We start from the raw sequence: 19,471 nt of genomic DNA, 5'->3' as shown, positions 1-19,471 counted from the left end.
TTTGGCACAGCTTGCAGAGTGCTTTGGGTACTCAGTTACACTTGAGCACAGCTTATCATCCACAGACTGATGGACAGTCAGAGCATACTATTCAGACATTGGAGGACATGTTGAGAGCTGTAGTGCTTGATTTTGGCACTGGTTGGCAAGAATCACTACCTCTATGTGAATTCTCGTACAACAACAGCTATCAATCGAGTATAGGAATGGCTCCTTTTGAAGCTTTATACGGAAGAAAATGTCGATCTCCTTTGTACTGGGATGATATTACTGAAGTACCTGATACTGGTCCTGATATGATACGTGATATAAATGATCAGGTGAAGCTTATTCAGAAACGAATGAAGACAGCTCAAGATAGACAGACGAAATATGCCAACATTCGACGTCGACCGTTGTCTTTTGAACAGGGGGATCATGTATTTTTGAAGATTTCTCCGTTCAGAGGCACTGTCAGATTTGGAAAACGAGGAAAGTTGTCTCCACGCTACATCGGTCCTTATGAAATTCTGGAGAAAATAGGCAATCTTGCCTATCGATTAGCTCTTCCTCCATCGTTATCTGGAATACATGATGTCTTTCATGTATCGATGCTTCGAAAATATATTGCTGATGAATCTCATGTGCTTCAATATGATGAGGCTGAACTCGACGAGACCTTGAGTTATTTTGAAAATCCAATTCAGATTTTTGATCGAAAAGAGAAGCAACTACGGACGAAGACTATTCCACTTGTGAAAGTCCAATGGAGTCGTCATGGTATTGAAGAAGCGACTTGGGAGACTGAATCAGATATGAAGCAGCGATTTCCAGAAATGTTTCATTGATGTGAGTATTCTTTAATTTTCTGTTATCTGATATTTGATATATGATCTGTTGATATTACTTGAGATTTCGAGGACGAAATTGTGTCTTAGTGGGGGAGAATTGTAACGCCCAGAATTATTTAATTTTGATCCGAGAATATTTAATTTGGGAATATTTGGAGTTTTGATTTAAATTTCAATATTCTTAAATTATTTAGGATTGAAATTGAATAAATTGAGGAATTGAGGACTGAATTGCAATTATTGCATAGTTGAGGGGCCAAAGTGCAAAATCTTGAACTTTAGTGGGACACTTGTTATTTTATTGGATTGCACGTGTGATTCACTATGTTTCATCAGAATTCTCAGAAAAGGAAAAAAAGAAGGAACCGAGAGGCAAGAACAAAGATCTTTCCAATTTATTTCTTCATCTTGCGATTGCCATATCTTTTGACTCGAGTATCCGATTTTGATTTCGAAAGATGTTCTGGAATCCTTGCAAGATGACCTTCAATTTGATGTAAGTTTCTTCTTTGTTCATCAGGGTTTGGTCATTCGAAAATGGCAGATATCAGATGTTGTATATGATTTGTGATTGTTGAGCTTCTATCTTTGATAATCTTGAAGTTGGGTTGAAGATTGATTTGTATATCATGTTCTTATGCATTCCCAACTATGATTTGATCCTTATAACTGCTGATATGTTGGTTGTGAAGCTTCAACAGCTGATATACATGTTAGAAATGTTGTAGATATGTTCGGAATCGCCGAGTTATACCGATATGCCGTCGAACTCTTGATTTGAAGCAATTTGCTATTGTTCTTGAACTTAGATGTTGCTGGATTATTAGCTAATGCTTCCTTGGGTTGTATGCTATGTTTTCGGCGCATAAACAGGGCATGTAAACTCGAGAACGTTGACTCCGAAACCGATTGAAGATAGAACAAGGTTGGTAGAGTTTGCCTTGAAGTCTTGTTGAAGTTTGGATTGAATTTGAGCAGATTTTGAGATGAGTTTTTGGTGATTGATCTTGTACAGACTTTGACAAGTTCGAAGACATCCTAAACACCATATTTGAAAGGTAAAAGTGGACTATTAATTGATTGGGATTACAACTCGAGATGGTTTGTATCGAGTTCCCCTAAATCACATACTTGTTTGCTTAATTGCTCTTATGTGTTTTCATTTGAGTTGTTGAATAAGTTTTTGATGTTATGAATGCCTTGATGATGATATATGTTGCATTCATCTTGAAGACTTATTCCTTGATTTGAAATGAACGGAAACGTTCGAATAGACGATTTGTGGAATCGTATATGTATGGCCTGGGTGGTTGTTTTAGCCTAGCGTCTGATTTGCATATATGATTGCTTCAAAGTCTAGAGAAGCAAGATAAGTAACCCCACCTCGATTGGGAGAGTCGGTGGATTAGTTATGATATCTACTTCTCGGGATCCCAACCGACGAATGACGAAATGAACCTTGTTTTGAAAACATGCATTGCTTTTCTTTATATCATGATTTTGATATATATTTGTTATGCATGTTTAGACGCTTTTACTGGGAAATCTATTTCTCACCGGAGTTATCCGGCTATTGTTTTGTTTTATGTGTCATTGCAATAGGAGGGAGTGGATCCGGACAAAAGCAAAATTGAAGAACAAGTGATGAGAGAATATAGCGTGATGATCCGAGTTAGATGAGTTGTATGAGCTGTCATGATGTATATTTGAGCCTTGAACATAATCATGTTATAATTATGGTATCAAGACTTGTTGATGATGATATTATGATCTTGTTATTGTATTTAGAACATGTGAGATGTTGTAAATCCTTTGAAAACATTATGATGTATCTTGAACTTGAATTGTATATAGCTTCTTGTGTATCTTGATGCATCTTGGTTATGTTTTAAGGCCTTGGAGTGATCTAATTGTATTCCTTGTATAGCATGATAGATGTTGCTATTGACTATACCATGTCTATACCTTGGTAGGAGATGATCTTAAATCAAAGGGATGCATGAACACAGTTTTTGACAGCAGCTGAGCACTTTTTTTTCTGGTGCAGTAGCCTGCGCACGGGCGAGCTAGTACTCGCGCGCGCGCGAGCCAGCCCTTGAGACCTCGGGCTCATTGGCCGGCGCGCGCGCGAGGAGCGATGCCCGCGCGTGCGCAGGGCAATTCATTTTTAAAAAAAAAAAAAAAATTTTTATTCTTTTGTTTAGACATTGATTGTTGTCTATTATTGTTGATTAATGTTTATTGAGAGATTAGAACTCGGGTCGTCACAAAATATTTATAAAGCGATCTTTCTAATCTTTAAATTTAATTAGAATGTTATTATTAACATTTTTTAAAATATAAATATTGGTATCTTTTGTTTATCTAGAAGGCATGTTTCATATTCTCATTTGAGATCTTATATTGGGTTTAATCTATTGGGCTGACAGTTAATTATACAAATAACTCATGCATCCATACCCAACTTGAAAGCTGGGCAAAAAATTTTTAGGTTATATTTTGAAGTCGGTTGTGGCGGGTTGGGCCCGCCACTTATTTCTTAAAAAATTAAAATATATATATTTATCAGTTTCAAATCAAATTAAATTTATTTTTCGATTGTGACCCTTTTTGTTTTGATCGATCAATAGTATTATGCCGGCAAGGAAACCGAGTTCTTTATGGCTCCACATTGCCACTCTGATTTGGTAGGGAATCCGAGATGTCTTTCGACCACACACTACATGTTTGATTTGGTAGGAAAGCCGAGATGTCTCCCGACCATAAACTACACGTCTGATTTGTCAAGTGAGCCGAGGCATCCCCCGACCCAATATTGCACGTCTAAAGTCACAATCAACTTTTCTCATTCAAAATTAATATTTAATTTAAATTTTCATCCTTTCATGACTTGAAACTCCATTACTTGTGTGAATTTTATAGACCAATTTAATTAATCACGTACACTTCCATTTCCATTCATGAGATCATTATAACGTCTTAATCTGATCTTTTAGGGAATCGGATTCCCTAGCTTGTTTTCCGTCATTATTTCCATCCAAAATGTGGAAGAAATTTGGTAGTTCAAACTTGATTATATCATCACCTAATGTAACACATGCACTGAATTATTATATATATAAATATATATATGTTTTACGTACGTACCTTTTTATTTTTCTTGCATGTTTCTTGTAGAGGCTTCCTTAATTTCTTTAATTATTATATGCAAAATGTTATCTGTGTTTTATATGTTCATAAAAAATTATGATTTTCTTGTGCATTTTTTTATTTTAGCACATCATTTATTCTACTCTCGATCAGTAATATATATATTATTAGCTAGTATATACACTACTAAAATGTTTATGTTGATACATACTGCTCAACAAACCCACGTACATCACTCTTGATTTTAAAATTTTTTATCCCAATGCAACTTTGTTTCGTATATCTAAACTACTAATATTTGCGCAACATATAAATTATATATATTAAAATCAAAATAAATTTTTTGTTGTTTTATTTTTAACTGATACAATCTCCTAGTAAATTTTTTTTTAGAATACTAAAATTTTAGTTGTTGATTTATAGTGTATTTGAAAAATAAATCCAAAATTTATTATACAAGAAGGATTTATAAAGAAATTTTTCTAATCTTTAAATTTAATTAGAATGTTATTATTAATATTTTTTTAAATATAAATACTGGTATCTTTTGTTTATCTAGAAGACATGTTTCATATTTTCATTTGAGATCTCACATTGAGTTTAATCTAGCTGACGGTTAAATATTCAAACAACCCATGCATCCACACCCAACTTGAAAGCTGGGCCAAAAACTTTTAGTTTATATTTTGAAATCGGTTATGGCGGGTTGGGCCCGCCACTTATTTTTTTAAAAAATTAAAATATATATTTATCAATTTCAGATCAAATTAAATTTATTTCTCGATTGTGACCCTTTTTTTTATCGATCAATGACTACAGTACTATGCAGTAAAGAAAACCGAGTCCTTCTGGCTCCACATTGCCACTCTGATTTGGTAGGAAAGCCGAGATGTCTCCCAACCACACACTACACGTTTGATTTGGTAGGGAAGCCGAGATGTTATCCGACCACACACTACACGTCTGATTTGTTAAGTGAGCCGAGGCATCCTTGACTTAACATTGCACGTCTAAAGTCACAATCAACTTTCCTCATTCAAAATTTTACATTTTATTTAATTTTCCATCCTTTCATGACTTGAAACTCCGGGACTTGTGTGAATTTTATAGACCAATTTAATTAAGCACGTACACATCCATTTCCGTGCATGAGATCATTATAACGTCTTAATATGATCTTTTAGGGAATCGGATTCCCTAGCTTGTTTTCCGTCACTATTTCCATGCAAAATGTGGAAGAAATTTGGTAGTTCAAACTTGAATATATCATCACCTAATGTAATACATGCACTAAATTATTATTATTATTATTATTATTATTATTATTATTATTATTATTATTATTTTTATTATTATTATTATTATTATATACATGTTTTACGTACGTACCTTTTTATTTTTCTTCCATGTTGCTTGTAGAAGCTTCCTTAATTTCTTTAATTATTATATGCATAATGTTATCTGTGTTTTATACGTTCATAAAAAATTATGAGTTTCTTGTGCATTTTGTATTTTACCACATCATTTATTCTTCTCTCGATCGGTAATATATATACTACTAGCTAGTATATACACTACTAAAATGTTTATGTTGATACATACTGCTCAACCAACCCACATACGTCACTCTTGCTTTTAAAAATTTTTTATATCCCAATGCAACTTTGTTTCGTATATCTACACTACTAAAATTTGCGCAACATATAAATTATATATATTAAAATCAAAATAAATTTTTTGTTGTTTTATTTTTAACCTGGTAATTTTTTTTTTAGAATACTGAAATTTTAGTTGTTGATTTACAATGTATTTGAAAGATAATACCAAAATTTATTATACAAAGAAAGTTTTATAAAGCGATCTTTCTAATCATTAAATTTAATTAGAATGTTATTAATAACATTTTTTTAAATATAAATAATGGTATCTTTTGTTTATCTAAAATGCATGATCTCACGTTGAATTTAATCTATTGGGCTAACAGTTAATTATATAAACAACCCATGCACCCACACCCAACTTGAAAGCTGAGCCAAAAACTTTTAGGTTATATTTTGAAGTCGGTTATGGCGGGTTGGGCCCACCACTTATTTCTTAAAAAAAATTAAAATATATATATTTATCAAATTCAGATCAAATTAAATTTATTTAATTAAAATAATTTTTCTAATTCTATTAATTAACTCATAATGAACTGTTTCTCAGAAGGCTTTATCTCCATTGGGCTCTTTTGGTCTCAAAAACATCCATCGGATCACAAGCACTCTACTATATTTGTACTTTATTTCATGCTATAAAAATTCAGATGAGGTAACCAAAAAAAGATGGATATTAAGCATAAATATTCTAACAAATGAAAAGTATCCTTTAGTTCAATTCAATAGCACTCTTCTATCTTTCAATCTTGCTCAAAAATGCTTCCATGGGTGGCAGCTCCTTCACAATTTCTTGCCAATCAGGCATCCCCTGCAGACAGAATAATGAGAGGCAATTCTCATCACAGAGTCGTCTAATCTCGTAAGAAGATGGCAATATTAGCTTGATCTTTGTAGAATTAATAGAAAAAAATGGAAATTATGTAATTGTGGAATCAGTCAAATTCTTTCAAGTTAAAATCAACAGAGGGATGATCTAACCCGTCCAGATTTTCGAACACGTCCATCTAGACGAAGAACTACGTAAACATCTTCACCGGGAGTTATGCCTTCAGATTTCTGTTGATCTCTGATCCACCTGGTAATGAGAAAATAAAGAGGCAACCTTATCCTGGTGACGAATTATAATCTTTATATATACATTTTTGTGTATAGGAAATAAAGAAAATGAATTTAAGGTCAATGTCGTCTATCAACCTTTCCCATTCAACCGGTGATACCACTTCTGCCTTGAATCGAATCTCAGCTTTGAGTTTTGATTTCGCTACTACGGATTGGGTTCTGTTATCAAATTCTTCCTGCCAAAAAACCAGCAGATTGTACCAACAAGTTTGAGTTATTGTGAAATATAAGACAAGCCGAGCAACCATATGTTTTGTTCTACAAGATATGCTCAAGTAATAGCAAGAGTGTGGTAACACAAACGCATACATATCTGATTTCACATAAATCAAAGATAATTTTATGAAGTTCTAGCCACGGTTTGCGAAAATTATACACACAAATTTTGTGCACCTTACCCCAATAGATGGAAGAGATGCACCTGCCTTGGGAGAAAGACCAAAGCCTTTCTTTGCAATTTTCGGTTCTTTCCCTTCACCCCATATGACAGGAACCAGAATAACCCCTCGACTCAGAAGCTCAGTTCGGAACCTTTCGGCCTTCTTCAATGCCAAAGCAACAGTTTCTTTATTGCCAGCCAAAATAACCTACAGCTCATAGGCAGCTATAATATCATGAAAATATCAGAAAAGGGAAAAAATCATGAAAAGATCAGAAAAGGGAAAAATCAAGAAACACAATTCTTAGGAATTATAGAAAGTAACTCAACCGTGGTTATGAACCATAGCTTTGTCTTAAAAATAAAAAACACATTTGATGATTATTTGCAAGAGATGAGTGCAACTCAAGAACTGTATATGAAGGGTAAGAGAAGAAGTTTCACTAACGGGCCTTGCTGTGTCTCGTAGCTGCACAAGTTCCACGATCCTGTTTGTTGAAAGGCACAGGGGCAGCCTTGATAGAGTTTCATCTCTTGTAATCTGTGCGATCTGTTCCTCCTCTTTCTTGTTGTCCCACAAAAATAAAGCCACAAGAACAACAATACCTGTACCACACTGAGATGAGAACTTAGTTGACAACTAAGTAACAAGTCTTCTTCCATTTGTTAATACAACTATCTACATCTCATTACATCCACTCAATTTCTAGAAAAATGACAGTGTTTACCGCCAATATTTATTGCTGCATTTCCCGAGGTTTCCCAGAGGCCAGGAGCACCATCACCACCTTGAATTGCAAGGAATAGCCTAGGTATGGTGAATAACAAAGAAATTCCAGCCGCTGCCGTAAATGCTACATAAAAAAATCTGCGAACCCCACGAAATGGCGCTTGGACCTCACTTATGAGTTTAAGATCCCTCCGGAAACCATAGCCTATATCTTCTCCGCCTAGTCTAGCCTGTAAACAAAATTTAGACAAAAAGATCAAGATACAGGATGCCAGACACAAAATAGATTGGTCGAAGGGGGGGCGGGTGGCTGACATATTTGGGAAGCAAACCTCTTCCTGCAATTCTTTGAATTCAGGCAATGCTCGAAATGATGCTAAATCAGGATCATTAAGAATGGTTCCAAACTTTAGATTGTATTCTCTCAATGCAGTTCGCAAACAATCGGCAGCTTTCTTTCCTTCCCCCCTAACTCAAACAGTAAACAAGAACACAAGATTTAGTACATGCATCACTTGTAGATAGTAACTTGTTGAATTCTTATAACTAAACGACTTGTTGCATACAAGAATTAGGAGAGGGCACTTGTTTAGATAGCGAGTCATCTCAATCCTTACGGGACAACCAGAATGCCCTCCGAAATTTCATGTACGCCTCCACTGCTTACAGTGCAGCAAATGCACAAATGGAACAAATTCTTGAATTACCTGTAAGCAAGGCAGCAGGCTTTATTGTACAGGGCAGCTTGAGCTTCCTCGAGGTTTGGATTCAAAGTGAGAGCAGTGTCAAATTGTGTGAGTGCATCTTTAACCTGGAAAGAACAATACACAAGATTGCTACGGAGAAAGCTTCATATACTTATCTGTCATACAAGTTTTAACTGTGCTACTTTTCATATTCAAACAGAATCCCAGAAAATCAACGAGAAATTGCATTCAAACATTGAAATTTAAGATATTATTTTCACTTGAAATAGCTATATCAATTCTCACGAGAAAGCATAAACACCAAAGACAATGCGACCATCTTTGTACACAACATATACAAAGAAGAATAATTTGCTACACAAATGCATTAGGACAAAATTAATCATCTTTTTTCGTCTTAAATTGGCGTTGAATTTCAAAGTACCCGTCCTTTGGCGAAAAGTGAGAGACCCAAGTTGACACAAGATTCAGCTGTGGGCACACTCGATTCCTCTGAAGTAGATGGAGGAGTGGGAGAAGGAGAGCAATGGATCAGTGTGTCGGGAGAAGTTCTCGTATGCTTTGATGAGGTCCAAATGGAAGAGGACAATGGTGTTTGTCGCCTGAGAAACCATGCTCTAGATATTACGGTGACGATGGAATCCGGCGGCAGGAAGCAGGGCAATTGACTCCGGCGGTGGTAGGGCGGCGCCAGAGCTGCTGCTGCGGCCATTGAGAAATCATAGTAAGAGCCATAGTCGAACTCGATCTTATCCAATTACCATTCGCATTCAATTGTCGCCACTTGTTTTGTTGTTTTGTTTCCCATTAACTATTAATTTCATTTTATTACTTCTTTCATTTTGTTTATATATTTAAATTAAATTTAAATTTGAATAACTAACAATATATTCCTTTTTATTCCCAAAATTCATAATTAATTTCCACACATAACGTCTGGATTAAATCTTGCAAAATCCGTTGAAGTTATATTTCTAATCAATGTTATTCAAGAACTGCATTTTGAAACATGAGACTCCCATTTGACGCAACCATGTCACCACATGTTTTTTGATCGAAGATTTATGGTGCGTTTGGAATCATGAAATTAGAGGAAATTTGATGGGATTTGAAATTGATAATACAATTTCAACGTTTGATAAGTAAGATTTTAAAACGAAATTTCATGAGATTTTATTTAACTAGTAAAAATCTTTACAAAATAGTTCGAATTTCATTGGATTTGATTTTATAAAAACAATAAAATTATTTTAATAATTAATTTTTTAAAAAATTTATGCTATCAAATTCCAAAATATTTCTAAATTTTGGCCACACCCCGAAATGGAATTCAAATTTCATTAATTTAAATTTCAATTCTAATTCCAAATCCAAATCTAAATGTAAATTAAATCCAATCCAAATTCCATTTTTCAGACATCCAAACACATTGTAGTTTTTAAAAAACATGCATACTTAAGTTGATAACAAGAAGATTAAACTATGTAAGAGTAATCAAATTAATACATGAAACTTGGAACAGATCACTGAAGATCTGCTGCCCAATGTGCTATTTGAGATTTCTTTTCATTTTGTTTGACAGAATCCCACAAATTAAAGGGCCTTAAACACTTTCCTACATACGATGACACCAAAAAGAATAGAAACAAAAGCCACGATAGCTCCATCTCTAGAGAGTGCAAATTCCGTCCATGTTAAAGGTCTCTTTACCTGCATCAACACTTCCCTGAAATTGTCATTCAGTTGGTCTATACTTCCCGTGTTGTCGATCACAATACCCGCCTTGGTCTTTTTCAAATCTAGAGACATCTGAGAACCAATCCTACTGCTGGCCTCTTCGACTGTTGTCCCATCTCTTCCCGTGAGTCGTCGAAGCTGAGTCTCGGGATCAACCCAAACCACAATAATGGGGTTAGTCCACTTGTCCATCTTCGCTTCAAACAAGAGAGGTACGTCGAGAACGATAATCTTGCAACCTCTCAACCATAACTTGAACACTTCAAGAAAAATCCCAGATGAAATGTGAGGTGCCAGTAACCTGTTGAAGAATTCAAAACATCAATTGAAGTTTCACATAACAACACAGAAAATAGGGAAGAAAGGACAAGCAGCTTCATACGTGTCGGTTGAAAATAATTAAGGGACGGTGATATCCAATTATCACAGTGGTGTTCAGGTTGTAGAATAACAAGGACCGAGATGGTGGTTCCATTTGAGTATAATAAAGAAACAGTTGCTGAGAAGTGATTTTTAGAGGCAACAATAATAGCTTTCAAAAATAACAATTGAAATTTGTGGCCTGCATGCTCAACCAACACAAAGAGAATAAAAAATTATTTCCACCAAATGATTTTGAAAAATACTTGATGGATACAATTGAATATTGAGGTGAGTGTTGGATCATAAATCCAACGTTGGACTTATATGTAAATAATTATGTATTGTGGACTGTCAATAAAGTTAGCTCATAAAAGTGATCTAAATAAGGTTTCGGTTTATTTGGGCTTTAATGTATCTAATAGGGTGTGGCCTTTAATGTGTAGATACTAGTGGGCTTTTCTATTTGATTGATGGGCTTAAATAGAAGTCCTAAATATAAATAAAGGGTTATGGTCCCCAGATCACACGACGTCTACATCGACACAGTCATTCTATTCTATTTCCATCGATAGATAGAGAGCGTGAGAGAACTGAAGGAACTCTCAAGGCAAATCGTGTTGATCTGGAAGGCCAAACCATGCAGATCTACATCAGTCAATTATTAAGAATTAAGGTACGCTTCCGCTTAAGTTTACAGTATTTAATCTTAATGATTTAGCATGATGATTCTGTGATTCAGTTTATTGGGAATTTTTCCCTAACAAGTGGTATCAGAGACACTCATGTTTAAATCATTAAGATACGGTTTATATTCGATTTGGTCTAATCGAAAATAGAAAATCGAATTCGAATTTTTTCAGTCCAGATTATTATTATTTTTTTTTAATTTTCGGATTAATTTTCGAAATTTAAAAAAAAAAAAAATTCGAATTCCCGATTAGGGTTTCATTGCCGCCGGATTTGGCTTAAATCGGCCGACTTACAGGCCGATTACGGCGGCATATGATGAAGCGTTTTTTTGCTCATGTCAAGGCGCCTCACATGGTACTGTTTATTGGCCGGAAAACGCCGCGAAGTAATCGAATTTGTATGCCGAAGTTGCGCCTGGAATTTGTGCGCGAAACAGAGCAATCGGGGCCGAAATTCCGGCCGTTCTCTGGGCAATCGGGGCCGGTGTTGGTTCAGTTGTGGTCGCCGCCCTGTGTGCTGTCGTTGGCCGGTAGGAATTTGTCCGGGAAGGGGCGGTGGCGGCGTGGATGAAGATGATGATGGGTTAGGGTTTTTCATTTTTTGGGCCATTTTTTAAATTTTCGAAAAAAAAAAAAAAAAATTTTAAAATTAAGGAAACGAAAATATTACAAATTTTAGGAAAATTTTCTAACCCATCACACATTTTTTGATAAAGTTTAATTTGGTTATAAACCCAATATTTTATTTTGGGTTTAAAGATTTAAATTTTCAATTATTCAAATAATGATAATGTTATTTTTATATATTTTAAAATGAGTTGATTAAAATCAATTTATTTGAAATATAAAAAGTTTTGTATATGTAATTTTTATTAGTATTAATCGGCCCAAAGGAAGATTAATATTTAATATGATTACATATGTGTTTAAATAAGGGTAAAATTGTGATAGTTATTCAGTTTTTATGTGAATAATAATCGGCCTAAAGGAAGATTATTATTTGACATTTATTTACTATCAATTTTCGGTATCCCTTATGAGGTTTGCATTATTTGAATTAATTGATTATTTTCTATGGATTAAGTTTATCGGGTCAATATACATGGGTCAGTTAATTTTTTAATATACGGGAATTCAACCCGAAAAGATCACCCATGACCAGTAAATTGCCTGATTTGCCCACCAGTCGGCATTGATCGTACGATCAATGGTTAAATAATTGAATTTGACCAAAATACTTAAAATTTATTTTTTAAGAAAAGGGTCAATTTTCTTTGATATTAAATTTGAATAAAGGAAAATTTAAGGTATATATATTTTGAGATAAATTGATTGAAGCAATATGTCGCCAAAATGACCTCTATTGTGGAAATTAGTTTGTTTTGAAATATAAAACGTTTTGTACATGTAACTTATGTAAATAATTAATCGGCCCAAAGGAAGGTTATTATTTAATAGAATTACATGTGCAGTTGTGGTAATAAATATGTGATTATTATTTGGTTTTACATATGAATAATAAATCGGCCCAAAGGAAGGTTTATTATTTGATATGTTCTTATGATCAGTATTTGATTACTACACCAAGATATCATTTACAAGTTAATATTTTGTCCAAAGATGAAATATTAATGGAGTGCCCGGTATCTTGAGATGGGGATTGCCTTTATTTGAATTTAATACTAATTATTTGGGGCATTTTTGTGAGCATATTTAATTTACTGATAATTTTCTGTTCAGTTATTATTTGAATATTTCTGCTAGTTTTATTGTCCACATCAACATTATTCTGACTTTCAAAGATTATCGTTACTTCCAGTTATGAAAAAGTAAACATCTTGATAGTTTTTGGAATAATGATCAAAGATATTGCAATAAAGATTTATTTAAGCATACCTTTTTTGAATCAGAGTACCTCTTTTAAAAGGAGGGAGATAGAAAGATATGAGAAATTAAATTGTATGTTTGATGATCATTAAGGTAGTCATTTAAGAATCATTAGGGCAATATGTCGAAGAGATATAACTACAGTTAAGAATCACCTTAAGAATATTGAAAATGAGGGTTGTCAAGAATGAAAGGGTGAATTTTGTACGTTCTTGACAACTTCACTATCAATGAGGTATAAAGATAAATGATTAAGGATAAAGTAAGCTGCAGATATAGCACTTCAAAAGAAACAACAAAAAAAACCGAGTTAATCGGAAAATAATATTGTTTCTTTTGTAGAGCTAAAAGGCTCATGAAAATAAAGTTTCTAAATTTGGTTTGTTTTAAGGTTAATTTATCTTTGATGTCACATATGATGGATAGATTTTGGTGCTATCATCCGTGTGTCTATGCGGGGTTATTATTATTATTGCTAAAGTTCAAATGATGATGAAAGATTCATCGGTGTACAATGGCAAAACAGTTAAAGTTGAAATAATTTAAAATTTTAGATTATTGTTAAAACCTGAGTTTTATTTGAATCTGAATGAAACATTTATTGTACCGACTTTTAGGCGAAATAATTTTTATTTCTATTTTGGGCAAATTCGGTTTATCTTGCTCATTTAGAAATGAAAATTTAGGTTGTTTCATGATTCAAAATTGGTTGGCTCTGGTTTTTCATCTCGTTACAATAATCTTTTTTCGGTTGATACAATTGTTTCATTTAATGAGTCCCTGCAATTAAATTTAAAAGTCTCAAAGATAAAATTTCAGTAAATGAGAATTCAGTTACGTCGTAACATGAGATATTATGTCATCTCCAGATGGAGAATAAAGAAACTTATGTATGACGAAATTCTCAATCCTTTAAATTTAACATATTTTGATATTTGTGTTAAATGTATAAAGGGAAAACAAACAAATTAAAGGAGATCTGAAGTCAACAAGAATTTGGATGTCTATGAACTTATAAATATGGATATTAGTGGGTCTTCCATATGACTTTTTGGAATGACCCAATAATTTATAACGTTCATAGATAATTATTTTAGATATGACTTTTATATCTCATTTATGGATAAACACTAATGACTGCAGCATATATCCTTAACAAAGTTGATTAAAGTGATTCTTAAAGATCTAAGGGGTAAAAGTTTTATGTTCCCACAATTAATTTGATTTTCAGTTAGGAAAATGCTTGTTTTTTGAGGATGTCGAGTTTGTGGGGGGAGATAAAGTTTGAAAATTGTCTTTAAGAAAGAATATTTTAATATTCTTACAAGTGTTATTGACATTGATCAAAATTAGTTTTTTGACTTTGTTCAACAACATAATACGGTAAGACAATTTAGGTAAATCTCTCATTCAAAAAATATTCTAAAAGAACAAACTCTTACATCTCAATAACCTTGTCATTATGGAGTTCTACTCGAGAGAGAAGAAATACAGTCTTAGGTAATTTGATTGTATGTCTCCAAGAAAATAAGGTCAACATTGACATGATAGAAAATGATTTTATCAATTTCTATCAAGTCATAAAAATTCTAACTCTCGAAATGGATTGATGTCAATATAAAGAGATAAAATCTATGAAAGACAATGACATTTGATATCTTGTCTCATTGCCTAAAGTGTGAAGTTCATTGGTTCTAAATGGATATTTAAAACCATGAGTACTCAAAAGGTAGTGTGAAAAGATATAAGGTTCGTCTTGTCATTAATGAGGTTTTACACAGTAAGATGATATAATTGTACAGATCTTTCTCTTTGGTTTCTTTGAAAGATTCTTCAGGAATATATTGACATAGTACTGGATTTCAATTAATAAATGATATTTTTACATTTCATCATGTGATCATCTCGTTCGGTTTTGAGATGAATTTGGTCGATGATTGTATATATCATAAGGTCTGTGGGAGTAAATATTTTTCTGGTTTTGTATGTGATGATAGCCTACTCGTTAACAACGATATAGATATGTTGCATGACACCAAGAGATTTCTAGCTAAGAGTTTTGATACGAAAGATCTTGGTGATGCATCTTTTGTACTGGGTATCCAGATACATTGTGATCGCTCTCGATGTATTCTTGGATTATCACAGAAAAGCTATATCGAGAAAGTTGTAAAGCGATATGGATGCAAGATTGTAAACCAGTTGATACCCTAAGTTGAGGGAGACAATTTAGTCTCAATCATTGCCTTAATAATGATTTAAAGAAAATAAATACAAAAGATTCTTTATGACTTAGCAGTAGAGAATCTAATGTATTACTAAGGTATATACACGTAAAGCTTTTATATACGTGAATGGGATGTTGGACAAATATTCAAATAATTTAGGAGTAGACTATTGAAAAATAGTCAATTACGTATTATGAAATTTACAGAAAATAGAAGGAATTATATGCTCACATATCAGAGGTCAGATCGGTTTTGAGATCATTTGGTATACTGACTCTGATTTAAGGGATGTCTAGATAGTGTGAAAACTATGTTGGACTATTTAAACTACTGCCAAAAGGTGTTATCTCACAAAAGAGTACTAAAAAGTCACTTGTTATTGTCTCTTTTGTAATGACAGTAGATTTTATAGTGTGTTATAAAGCATCCAATCAAGTTTATGATTATTGAAGAAAGAGTCCAGGGTGAATAGTTGTCTATAAAGCACTTCAGTACAAACTCCATGTTTGTGGATTCATTTGCTAAGGGACTATCACCCAAAAGGTTTTGTGTGCACATTATTTATATGGGTGTTAAGTCAATTAAAGATATTCAGTTTTGTGGGAGTTTGTAATTTTAAATTCTTTTATAGACATATTTCAGTGATTCGGTTTTTGGTTTATGGATACATAAGGAAAAGTTATTTCTGCAGAAATAAAGGTTTTGGTTTATTCACACTCTGACTCTGTTTTGGTTGATCTCACTAAAGTTAAGGGTGGACCAGTTGGAAATAGGCATGTTAAGATCACGTTACATGAAATTTCCATGCTACACATCCACATCATAATCCATGTCGTTCAGTTATCTGACATATGTGACCATTGATGGGTCGAGTTACGATGAATGTGACAAAAGCCTCTTTGATCCTATGTTAGTATGATTGATGGACCGGATTAGCAGTAGATACATTTCGGTAATGACAGCGAAGTTGAGCTCATTTGGTTATTTTGCAAAACATAATTATAAAGTTTCACATATAGTCCAGTGGGAGATTGTTGGATCATAAATCCAACGTTTGACTTATATATAAATAATTATGTATTGTGGACTGTCAATAAAGTTAGCCCATAAAAGTGATCTAAATAAGGTTTCGGTTTATTTGGGCTTTAATGTATCTAATAGGGTGTGGCCTTTAATGTGTAGATACTAGTGGGCTTTTCTATTTGATTGATGGGCTTAAATAGAAGTCCTAAATATAAATAAAGGGTTATGGTCCCCAGATCACACGACGTCTACATCGACACAGTCATTCTATTCTATTTCCATCGATAGATAGAGAGCGTGAGAGAACTGAAGGAACTCTCAAGGCAAATCGTGTTGATCTGGAAGGCCAAACCATGCAGATCTACATCAGTCAATTATTAAGAATTAAGGTACGCTTCCGCTTAAGTTTACAGTATTTAATCTTAATAATTTAGCATGATGATTCTGTGATTCAGTTTATTGGGAATTTTTCCCCAACAGCGAGTAGCATAAGAATCGAAAGTAATTAAACATAGCACGAGATTATTTTCACCGCATGCTAAACAAGGAGTGAGAACACCTGCGAGAAGACCTAGCCATTTTGCTTCCTTTAACAGTGTCTTCAAACTTGTGTATTTTTTCCACGCCCCCACTTACGTTTAACAGTTTATACAACATAATAACACAATAATTGTCTCTCTAAAACAACTATTCAGTAAAAGGTTTAATGGAATGTGTTTTGTAGTTAGACATAAACATCCCAATTTTCGCCTCTCAAAAAACCCAATTTTCGCCATCATATAACCCCACCTCTCACAGATCAAGAGCTGATCAATGGGAAGAAAAGGTAGCAAGAAATTTAAAGTACAACAAGCCCTTAAATATAAAATTTAAGTAACAACTGGTTCCGTCATAATCATATCTCTTTTGGTATTTTAAACAATACCTATTAAGAAGCTGTCGCATATAAGAGTTGTTGAATACAATCTGTCCAAGCTTTGGGCGATCCACCTCTCCATTAGGCAGTAAAATCTCGTCCCCAAATGCCGCCACAATTTTTCTCCAGCCACTCGTGCCTTTCTTCAATACATTCTAAAATATAAAGGAAATATTACCAATTAAAACATGTTCATATCCAATGAGTGGAAATAGTCAATACTAGGAGGTCTGAAAAGAGGGATCAGGAAACATGAACTTGAATCCGATGAGGTAGTCAAATTCCATGAACATTAAACAATTTGAGCTGAAAATTTAAATAAACTTTGAGAAAATCAGGGCATAAGCATACACGAGCAACTATGTCAGCATCGACAACCGGAATACCATGAGCTTTAAAAAGATTGGATATTGTACTCTTTCCGGAACCGATTCCTCCGGTCAACCCCACTATCCTCATGCCTGTTGTAAGTATCACTGGAGATCTGAATGGCCAGTAAACCTTCGGAATCTTCAAATCCCGCCACTGAATTAACAATGAATTCTGTCGATCATGAGAAAAAAAATTTCACAAGTTTATAAATCAGTTCAACCCACAAAAGAAGAAAAAGTATTTTATACAAATTTGTGATTAAAGAGGAGAAACCTTGGATTGAGTTAAAAAAATGGCTTTTTTCTTTGTCCATAAAAGAGGGAAATTCAAGATATAATTATAATAACAATAATAATAACCAAAACTCAAGAAACTGGAAACCACAACCAATTCAAGAACGAGCAAAATGAAAAAATATAGGACGATTACAGAAATTAATCCAAGAAACTGGAAACCACAACCAATTCAAGAACGAGCAAAATGAACAAATATAGGACGATAACAAAAATTAATCCAAGAAACATAGAGATCCAGATTTACCAATAATTAAAGAAACAGCAAGAAAAGAGAAATACTTACAGGTTTCTTACAGGTTTCCCAACACGAGGGTTCCACCCCAGTGTGTTGTCACCGAACCAAAGTTGTGAGAACCCAACAAACCAAATGTATATTTTCGTATATTACGTAGTGGTGTTGTCGTATATTACGTAGTGGTGTTTAGGGATGGCAATGTGTCGGGTATGGGTAGGATATCGCGTCTCCTTCCCCATATCCATTTATTAAATTCATCTCATACTCATACCCATACTTATCGGGTATTTAATTTCATCTATATCCCCATATCCGCCGGAGGATCGGATATCCATACCCTACCCATATACTCATTTATCGTATCTACTTCATACAAATACATTTTTTCAAATTTGAATTATTTCGATAAAACTATACTTATTTACTAGATTTTTATACCAAAATTTTTAAGAGAACAATAAAAAAATGAAACATATAAGAAAATCTACAACCTAAGAATTATATAAAAAATAAAACTCCTACAAAATAGCATTAGATTTATACGAATAATTTTCATTGTTCCATCGAACTAACATAATTTAACAAAAAAATTAAATTAGCATATTACTACATCCTCCTTCATCCCCATATACGAGATCCCCATACTCATTTACCCATTTATTTAATCGGATCCAAAACACGTCTCCATACCCTCCTCCATTCGGGTCGGATATCGGATTCCCCATCGGGTTCGAAGAAAATTGTCATCCCTAGTGGTGTCAAAATGAGCTAATGGGACGGGCTGACCCACAACCGTCGCAACCCATCGTTAGGTGGGGCGGACGGCCCACCTTTTAGGCGGATTGAGAAGATACCAACCCAACTCACCGATTTTAGGTGGCGGGATCGGCCAACCCCATCCCACCATTAGGCGGGCCGGGCCACCTTTTAGGCAGCTTATGACCTATTTTGTATGGCGGAGCGGGCCAACCCGATAAGCCTAGCCTTCTATAAGTTAAACATCTTTGAGTCGAACATCTGTCATTCATCGCAATTTTCTTCAACTTATCTATTTACCACTACACTTACAACAATTGAACACTTGAAAGTCTTAAATCTCGAGTGCTATAAATCCATGAAACCCAAAAAGTGAATTTAGTGTCAAACATCATG

The 19,471-nt window shown here is 34.0% G+C and overlaps 2 protein-coding genes across 6 annotated transcripts; both read right to left on the bottom strand.

The window, feature by feature from the left end:
* Positions 1-6,291: 6,291 nt before the first annotated feature.
* LOC140893717 (protein LOW PSII ACCUMULATION 1, chloroplastic) lies at positions 6,292-9,359 on the bottom strand. 2 transcript variants are annotated; one of them, XM_073302732.1, is made up of 9 exons: positions 8,998-9,359; positions 8,574-8,677; positions 8,199-8,334; positions 7,865-8,096; positions 7,585-7,742; positions 7,156-7,344; positions 6,833-6,933; positions 6,617-6,713; positions 6,292-6,446 (listed from the first exon to the last, which is right to left on the bottom strand). In XM_073302732.1, exons 1-9 carry the CDS (start codon positions 9,283-9,285, stop codon positions 6,372-6,374), a joined length of 1,380 nt encoding a protein of 459 aa, XP_073158833.1. In that variant the 5' UTR covers positions 9,286-9,359; the 3' UTR covers positions 6,292-6,371. The 2 variants fall into 2 exon arrangements, with proteins under 2 accessions (XP_073158833.1, XP_073158831.1); XM_073302730.1 differs by having other exon boundaries at positions 7,865-8,334.
* Positions 9,360-10,021: 662 nt separating this feature from the next.
* LOC140875217 (dephospho-CoA kinase) lies at positions 10,022-18,424 on the bottom strand. 4 transcript variants are annotated; one of them, XM_073278831.1, is made up of 4 exons: positions 18,368-18,424; positions 17,768-17,959; positions 17,426-17,571; positions 10,022-10,611 (listed from the first exon to the last, which is right to left on the bottom strand). In XM_073278831.1, the coding sequence occupies exons 2-4, from the start codon at positions 17,873-17,875 to the stop codon at positions 10,167-10,169; spliced, it is 699 nt and encodes a 232-aa protein (XP_073134932.1). In that variant the 5' UTR covers positions 17,876-17,959; positions 18,368-18,424; the 3' UTR covers positions 10,022-10,166. The 4 variants fall into 4 exon arrangements, with proteins under 4 accessions (XP_073134932.1, XP_073134933.1, XP_073134931.1 ...); XM_073278832.1 differs by having other exon boundaries at positions 18,379-18,382; XM_073278830.1 differs by lacking the exon at positions 18,368-18,424 and adding an exon at positions 18,062-18,283.
* Positions 18,425-19,471: the final 1,047 nt, after the last annotated feature.

The sequence above is a fragment of the Henckelia pumila genome, chromosome 1 (assembly GCF_033568475.1).
Source record: "Henckelia pumila isolate YLH828 chromosome 1, ASM3356847v2, whole genome shotgun sequence".
Lineage (NCBI taxonomy): Eukaryota > Viridiplantae > Streptophyta > Magnoliopsida > Lamiales > Gesneriaceae > Henckelia > Henckelia pumila.
This window is presented reverse-complemented; position numbering and strand designations above follow the sequence as displayed.